The 9,391-nt window shown below is 46.2% G+C and overlaps 1 protein-coding gene across 1 annotated transcript in view; it reads left to right on the top strand.

Moving 5' to 3' along the window:
• The first annotated feature begins 259 nt into the window (after positions 1-259).
• LOC124790035 (WD repeat-containing protein 75) overlaps positions 260-9,391 on the top strand; it is a 199,549-nt gene continuing 190,417 nt past the window's right edge. The window contains 1 exon segment of the mRNA XM_047257591.1: positions 260-409. Coding sequence (XP_047113547.1) covers positions 315-409 — 95 coding nt within the window. The 5' untranslated portion in view covers positions 260-314.

Genomic DNA, 9,391 nt, shown 5'->3' with positions numbered 1-9,391 from the left:
GATATGATTTGAACCCACACATTTGAACTATTTCGCTCACATCTTCAACTCCATGCATCTCATATCTGCGCAAATCTCCTGTTCACAGGCATCGTTCTGCCTGCGCATATGTGATGTGAGGATATTCGCGCAAACAGTTTGTTGCGTGTGGACGTGCCAGTAGATACCGCTTTTCTGCTCATCCCAGAGACAACTTACACTGCTAATGTACCCAAAGATTGATGTAGTCATACGTTTTTGTTTGCATCGTTACATCTTTGGTATGTTTACAAACTTATAACACGTGGGTAGTATTGTTGTGGGTGAGAATCGACATGGGCACCATGGAAAAAGAATGTGAATTAATTGTGAGTCGGAAAGGTGGTGGTAGTGTAATCGATCGCCAGCCCGTATTTTCGAAAGATGGACGGTAAGAAATTTGTATGTTTGTTTGATAGGTTACTCGTAACATACCCTGTGCCATCAGTCCTTCGAATGTAACATCGACGGTTTCATACCGAAATTAGATATGTCTCAATCAGTTATCAAGCAGTGTTCACATGCCGCTATAAAGTTATGTATTGGATATGGAACAAATATTGCCAGCGTAGCATATAGACGTCGATATACAGCAAAGATCAGCCTGTCACCATAACCATGGAAGATAGCTTTCACTATCATTCGCTGAGCTACGTTCCGCCCTGTCTTTGTAGGAATTATTGAAATCCTTTTACACGTAGTAGTTGTTACTTTATTAGTGTTCTGTATGCATGAAACTCGCACATCGATCAGAGTGAATGGAATTTATAAATTATGTTTCATGTTTGTGATGTCATGATATTCTTGTCGGCCTATTTCCTGCTTACTATTGGAATGTGAAAGGAACGCACACGTTATTATTGTTTCCAGAATGAGTTTTGCACTCTGTATGACAGTGCGCGCTGTTTTGAAATTTCGTGTTGGATTAAACTGTGCCGCACCTGGGTTGGAATCTCGGTCAGGCATACAATTTTAATTTGACAGGAAGTTTCAGTATTGTTGTTGTATTATCTTATTTTTCACAATACACATTATAATACTGGGTAGGCCTATAACAAGTCTACTTCAGGTTACTTTCAGCTTCCTGGGAAGTATATTTGGTGACGAAGTGATAAATGTGATTTTTGCAGAAGAATGGGTTATTATGAACAGCACTATGTTGTATTTTGCAGTTGTTGCTACATTCTAGTCAGAGCAAGTTATGTGGTATAGGCACCAATGACACAGGGATGGTATCAGTTAACATTCCACATTTGTTTTGTGAAATGAAGAAACCACGCAACTGTTGATGAACCAATAATCTTTTTTGCATACACATCCAATTTCAGAACACTTGAAATTCCACCATCTGGCGTAAAGCTCTAGTAATGAAAATACTTTGTTACAAGACAATGAGAGTAGATCCTCAAGTTGTTTTAGTGTTCCAAAACCGATCGTCGATCATGTATGCAATAAAAGATTGTTGATTCAGCAACTGTTATGTGCTCTCTTATATTTACAAAATGGACTTACACAGTTGCAGCTGCTCTACAAGAAGAATTCTGTGCATTCCACATTTGACAGACCTTGATGCTCAGATAATTAAAAAGTCTAAAATTTACATTTATTCAGAGCTACTTCCTCATTATTGTTACCATCACTTGGGACTAAGACATCCATTAAGACACATGATCTTTTCCATGGCTGACATTCAATGTTCTTAGCTGCTGTCATTCATTCAGTGTGTATTTGTTAATTGTAGAGGATGGTCTTACACCCAGCTGAAAGAACAGCTTTAGGGTTGTAATCTCAGAGAGTACTCCACAAAATCAACATCATCACCTGAGTGGTTTTCAAGATAATCTTTTTGTAGTTCTTCAACCAGATACATTCCAGCGACTATTAGAGTCCTCATTCTTTCTCTTTTAAGCCATAGATGCTCCTGCCCTCTGCCATATTTGAAGTACTCCAGCTGTCTTGCATATTGGCCATGCAGAGATTTCTGTCTCGAGGATTGTTTTATCTTGTTCTGAGTCTTACCATTAGTGTTAAATTCCAGAAGTGAGTAGTACCTCTTTCATCCCCTTACAGTTCTCTTGCAACCATCTTAGCCAGGTTCCATGAACCATCTCAGATTGTATTATTTGACACATCAGCAGACCATCATATGCTCAGTCACATGCCTGCTGAATCCAACGACATTATAATGAGCTGCATCCATTTGTCTCAGACCTCACCCTCCTCCCTCAAGTATTAAGTATAGTGTATTGATGTGAACTTTGGGGGCAGAATACCATCCCTGGTGAACAACTTCCATGCCTTGTGGTGTTCAGGTAATAAAGTGCCTGATGGAAATAATGATGCACCCAGAAGGGGAAAAGCAAACAAAATGAAACTTCATGGATTGTGAGGGTAGGCCTGTGTCATGTAATTTCCATGATTACGGTGTAGAATCAGATTTACAAACAGCTTGGCATTATAAGCACCTATCAATATGACATTGCAACCCCCTGGCCTGGATGCGTGGGCTGGTTCTGTTCAGTTGTGAAGGGCGTAATAAAGCTGTGTATTCTCTCTCGAGACAAGCTGGCCCAGATCTATTGTAACTGGCCTTTGATATCCTGGATACTGGCACAGGGAAGGATTTCACATTTGAACTGGTGCCATACATGAGGACGGGTTTGGGGATCTTACTGGTCACAGGAATATCTCGACATCACACAAACAGTATGTACAGACAGGTGCCGTGTATGAAAGAGCATTGTTATGCTAAAGCAGGGTACCACAATTAATTTGCATGGGAGATTTATCACGAGGACGTAAGATGTCCTTGACATTCCAGTGTGCTGTCAGAGTTCTCTGAATCGCTTCTAGCCATGACCTCAAGTCGTAACTGTCTGTTCCCCACACCACGACGCCAGGAGTAACACTGCTGTGCCTGTTCCAAACATTGGCAGAATGAGAGCTCTCCCCAGGTTGCTGCAATACACACCAACAATGTAAATCCACGGCAGTGCAGAAAAATGTGTTTCCATTCATCAGTGGTCCAAGCTGGCCAGTCATGGTACTATTCCAGACCCACACAGCTGTTTGTGTTGTGAGGTTCACGGTAGCCTACATATGTGATGGCAATTCCCTAGTGTGGCTGCTGAGAGTCTTCGACCAGCGACGTGCGATGACATAAAAATTGTTGCCATAAATTATATAATCTATTGTTTCCATTGTTCCATGCTAGGCTTAGGCCTTTAGAACTAAAACTGTTTTGGAGTGCTTTTTATGGGGTCCATAACTTAATAATAGCCAGTTGTATCATACACTACCATATTATTATTAATTGTGTTGTATTTGTATAATAATTTATCCCCCCCCCCCCCCTTGCAGGTCCAGGGGTAAGAATAGGCCTGCCGTATTCGTATTCCTGCCTGTGGTAAGAGGCGACTAAAAGGAGTCTCCAACATTTCGGCTTTTCTGTGATGGTCCCCTCTCGTCTTTGACCTCCACATTTCTGTTGATAGTGCACACCATTTGGTGATGAACGCCTTACATGGTGTTTTTTGTTTGTCCATCATGCACCAAGCTCTTGCATGCTCCTTCTTGTTGTGTCGTGGGCTTTGCACCCAACATCTTATAGGCTGTACCGTCCTTCGTGCCCACTATAATTCTGGACCATTTCGACACCCGAAATCCAGTGCGGTAGCCAGTCCATCACAGTGGGGTTGTCATGTACCCTCTTGGTGGTTGCCCTCTGACAACACAGGGATCACACTGCTGATGCCTGAGCTGAGACCTCCCTGCGTATGCCAATTAGTAGGTGCCCATATTTCTGGGGCACCGGGACACCCGGTGATGGCCATCCTGCCAGGTGGCCCTTGCTGAGGCTGGGTGACGCTTGTGGACAGAGCCCCTGGTTGGAGTGGGTGGCATCAGGGCAGATGACCTGCAATGAAACAGGTTAAATCGAATCTAGTTGGTATTCGCTCGGCCCCAACAGTCTTCAAGTGTGTCAGAAATGGTTTTGATGCTGTGATGTATTATTCTCGATTGTTCCCCTCCCTGGGGAGGACTGTAGGGTGACCAGGTCTCAAGTGTCGTATTTGCCTCAGTACCTAGTTTACGGCAGGACTGGTGTAGAGACCTTTCAGGCAACAAAGCCCCAGTTTTTCATAGACCACCTTGAAGATAGGTTTGGGGAAGTGGTGGTATTGTCTAAAATGCATAGTGGGATGATTTTGATCCAAGTGGCCTCCCCAACCCAGTTGTGGGCATTGCTCGCCTGTGAAATGCTGGGTAATATCCCTGTGTCGATTACTCCACATAAAAGCCTTAACTTGGGCCACAGTCTTATTTTCTATTGTGACCTCCTTTGCAGTTGGATAAGGAGCTACGCGCCAACTTGGAGTGACAGGGTGTCCACTTCATCTGGCGTGTGCATAGAGGACCCAAAGATAACAGGGTTGCTAAAGATGCCTTCATCTTGGCTTTTGAGGGTGACTCGTTACCTGAAAAGGTCAAGGTGATGGTTTACTGTTGCGACGTGAAACCTTACGTCCCTCCTCCTATGCAGTGCTTCAAGTGCTGGACATTTGGCCACATGTCATCTCGCTGTAACTCCAGTGCCACATGCAGGGATTGTGGTTGTCCTCTGCACTCGGGCGCTCCTCCCACTTGCCACTTGTGTTAACTGTGGGAAGCGCCACTCCCCCTGCTTGCCTGACTGCCCTATTTTCCATAAGGAGTGGTGAATAATGGAAATCAAAACCCTAGACAGGCTCACCTATTACGATGCAAAGAGAAAATACGAACGCGTTCATCCTGTTCCAATGACTGCATCCTATGCTGAAACTGCAACTTCGTTGCCCCCGTTGGCGATGGATGTCCCTGCCATTGTCAAACCTCCAGCGGGCCCTCAGGGCCACTCTGACTCTTCCCCCGTGTCGGTGATGGGGGCACTGTTTCTTCCGTTGCTCCCAAGGTACTTCCCTTTGGAGACCAACACCCCCCCCCCCCCTCCCAAATTGACAGGGATATAGGAACCCCCACCCCCACCCGAGGTACACCAGCTTCCTCCAGCTTCTGTCACGCTAAAGGGTCCCTTGGAAGTCTATCTTCTAAGGCATCCTTCAGCGTGACAGCTGACATCAGTCAGTGGCTCAAGGAGCCACGAGCGGCAGACCAAAGAATTTCCCGTTCTTCGTCTGTCCCTGACCCTCCTCCAGAGGCTCCCTCTCAGGTTGCTCCTAAGGAGCAACAGATGGAGGGGCAGACAAAGAAGAAGAAGAAGAAGAAAAAACCCTGTGTTGGAAGGGAAAGGTTCAGGTTCCCTCTGTGCCACCTGTTACAACCACCTCTCTGTTTGAGGACGATTTGCAGATTTTGGCGTCCCCCAACGACCTCGATCTCGCCTCTACCTCAGATGCAATGGTTCTCTATTCTGGCTCTCCTTTGGTGGCGGTAGATGACCCAGTGGCGTAAAATGCCTCGTTGGTCCCTTCACGCCGTTTTCGACTGCGGACGATGTCATTCGCCAGTGGAATTGCAGCAGTTTCTTCCACAACCTTACTGAGCTCCGACAACTTTTCAGCCTTCACTCTTTCTTCTGCATTGCTCTCCAGTAAACGTGGCTTCCGGCATTGCGAGTCCCCGCCCTCTGTGGCTATCGGGGTTATTATAAGAATCGGACAGCTTATGAGAGGGTATCTGGTGGAGTCTATGTCTACGTCCTTAACTCTCTTTACAGCGAGTGTGTCCCTCTTCAAACACCGTTAGAGGCTGTTGCTGTTTGGGTGTGAACGCCTCGGGCTGTTACTGTGTGCAGTCTCTATCTTCCGCCGGATGGTGATGTCCCGCAGCATGTATTGGCTGCACTGATAGCCCAACTGCTCCCACCTTTTCTGTTACTGGGTGACTTTAACGCCCATAACCCTTTGTGGGGTGGCTTGGTGGCAACAAGCCGTGGAACTGTCATTAAGCAAGTGTTGGCACAGCTCGACCTTTCTCTTTTAAATAATGGTGCCTCCACACATTTCAGTGTGGCGCATGGCACATACTCAGCCATCAACCTTTCAGTCTGCAGCCCTGGCCTTCTACCGTTTGTCCGATGGAGTGTGCATGACGACTTGTGTGGTAGCGACCACTTGCTGATCTTTCTGTCACTACCACAGTGTCACTCTTCTGCGTGCCTCCCCAGATGGGCTTTGACTAAGGGTGACTGGGACTCATTCGCCTCCATTGCCACTATTGAGCCTCTTTCTCATGATGCCATTGATGTGGTGGTTCACATGATAACCACTGGCATCATATCTGCAGCAGAATCTGCATTTCCCTCTTCTTCCGGGTACCCTCGGCGGAGGACTGTGCTTTGGTGGTTGCCGGAGAATGCTGCGGCGATTAGGGATCGCTGGGGGGTCCTTCAACGTCGTAAGTGGCACCCATCACTGGAACACATCCTTACCTTTAAGTGGCTCCATGCCCGCACTCGATGACTTATTCGCCAACGGAAGCAGGAGTGCTGTGAAAGGTATGTCTCCACCATTGGTATCCGTACCTCTCCATTGCAGGTTTGGGCCAGGATTAGGTGACTCTATGGATATCAGACCCCCATCAGCGTACCTGGGCTTTCCCTGAATGAAGCAGACTGTACTGACTCCGACACGATTGCGGAACTCTTAGCAGAGCATTATGCTCATAGTTCTGCTTCTATGAATTACCCGCTGGCCTTCCGCTCCCTGAAAGAGCAGTTGGAATGTCAGAGCCTTTCATTCCATATGCGCCACCCCTAATCATACAATGCGCCATTAAGTGAGTGGTAATTCCAAAGTGCGCTTGCCCTGATACGGCTCCCGGGCCGGATCACATCCACTATCAGATGCTCTAACACCTCTCGGTGCACTGCCAGCGACGACACCTAGACCTTTTCAATCATATCTGGATTGAGGGTGAGTTCCCATCTCAGTGGCGGAAAAGCATTATCATACCAGTGTTGAAGCCTGGCAAGAACCCACTGGAGGTGGACAGCTACTGCCCCATTAGCCTCACCAACGTTCTGTGCAAGTTGGTGGAGTGTATGGTGAGCCAGAGCGTGAGTTGGCTCCTTGAGTCTTGGGGCCATCTGACACTGTCTCAGGGTGGGTTCCGTAAGGGTCGCTCTGCCACCGATAATCTTGTCTGCCTGGAGTCTGTCATCTGTACGGGTTTTGCCCACCATCAGCATCTGGTTGCCATCTTTTTTTGACATGTAGAAGCCATACATTACCACATGGCGACATCACATCCTCACCATGCTTCGTGGGTGGGGTCTTAGGGGCCAAAGACTACTGGCCGCTTATGCTGCACATGTTTGTAGCTTTCCTGGGCATCCAAATTACCGTATCCTGTTCCCCAATTCGGTCGTCCATCATCCCGAACAGTGGCCCTGGTGAGGGTGTCCGATTGCGGTTCACGTCCAGTCTCTTCTGTCTGGGCTTGAGGTTTTCCCTCTCCCACCTCTTTTCTGGGCCCATATGTGTCTATCCCCATGTTGTGTGTCCCGCCCATGTCTTCAGCTGGATTTGGCACAAGCCCAAAAGATTCAGTCCTTCCTGAGGCCCTCCACTGATGCTTTCTTTCCATCCTTGCCACGTTTCCCGGCTCTGCTGTACTCTATACTGACGATTTGATGGTTGCTAGTCAAGCTGGGTATACTTTTACTCTTGGGAACAATCTGAACAATGCTCATTGCTGAATGGCTGCAGTGTTTTCACTGCAGAGCTCGTTGCCATTTCTCGCGTCCTAGAGTATATCCACTCCTGCTCAGGTGAGTCCTTCATTATCTGTAGTGATTCCCTGGCTGGTTTACGAGCTATCAACCAGTGTTTTCCTCACTCTCATCTGGTGATGGCTATCCAGGAGTCCCTCCATACTATTCCCTGTTGTGCCCGCTCCGTGGTCCTTGTGTGGACCCCGGGTCATGTCGGCATCCCAGGTAATGAACGTGTTGACATGTTGACAAACAGGCTATCAGCGTACCTGCCCTGGAGATTGGCCTTTCGGAGTGTGATCTCCAGTCAGTTTTGCGGCAGAAGGTTCTTGGCACCTGGGGTGATGAATTGCGCACACTGCCTTCACCCAACAAACTTTGAATCGTCAAGGAGACTCCCGGTGTGTGGCACTCCTCCTTGCAGGCCTCTCGCAAGGACTCCATTGTCCTCTGCCGGCTATGTATTGGCCACACCTGGCTGATGCACGGTTATTTATTGCACCGCAAGGACCCACCTGTCTGTTGCTGTGGTTCAGCGTTGACAGTGGTCCACATTTTGTTGGACTGTCCGCTTTTAACTGCGCTCAGACAGACGTTTGCACTGCCTGATACACTCCCTGCACTTTTAACAGATGACACTGCAATGGCAAGCTTCATTTTGAGTTTTATTAGAGCTGGGGGCTTTTATCACTCGATCTGACGGTTTGTCTCTCTTTTTTATGTTGAATCTGGCCTTTGGCCTACGGTTTTAGATTGGAGTTTTTAGTGTGTCTCTTGGTGGTTGGCTTTTCCTTTTTTTTCCATGGTCGGCCAACCACTGTAACACTCTGTGTGTTTTTAATTCCTCTTTTCTGGTCTTTGTCTATGTCTGTCTTGTTCTGTGTTGTCCCATGTCATCTCCGTTGCTTGTTTTTGTTCCATGTGGGTGTTTCAGGATCGATGGCCTTTGTAGTCTGATCCCTTCAACCCCCACAAACAAACCAACCAACCAACTTATAATTTATCCCTTTATTTGTAACTCAAGTACTGTTGTATGTAGAATGTTCATTTGGCAGTTTATGGATTACACAGTAACATGTGTAAAAATAGTGGTGTAGACAAGTAATCGCGAATGTAAAACAAGCAATAAATGTCATATAATTCATATCTCTAAATTAATACTGTGGCAGCAAGACACTGTAGACACTGAACATTGCAGAATCTGTGATTTACGTCAGAAGCTACAGTTATTCAATGCTTGATTGTTCTCAGTATTCATGAGCCGCAGTGGTCTGTTCGTATTATTTCTTAGACGTCTAAAAACTATCACTTGATAAATATGTAATTATGAAATATCCGATAAGAAATGCAGTGGGACTGGTGATTTATTACTGGTTAGGTCTTATTCTGGTAGGATGGAGCCTGCCACAGAAAAGTGTTGTAGGACCAATACTGTTGAAAATATGTAATTTAAAGTATTACTATAAGAGACATCAACAGTGTAAAACTTGTGCAAAATAATAGTTTGAGATAAACTTCATGTCCAAATCTCTTTTGTTTCACCTGAAACTTTAATCTTAAATACACTGAATAGACAGCATTTACATCACTACAGCTAGGAAGAATATCATGTGTAAGTGTACAATAATTTTTATGGCTAATGGTTAATAACTGCAGTAG

This window comes from Schistocerca piceifrons, chromosome 3 (genome assembly GCF_021461385.2).
Source record: "Schistocerca piceifrons isolate TAMUIC-IGC-003096 chromosome 3, iqSchPice1.1, whole genome shotgun sequence".
NCBI classification, from domain to species: Eukaryota; Metazoa; Arthropoda; class Insecta; order Orthoptera; family Acrididae; genus Schistocerca; species Schistocerca piceifrons.
The sequence above is the reverse complement of the archived record's forward strand: the minus strand, read 5'-3'. Positions and strand labels throughout refer to the sequence as shown.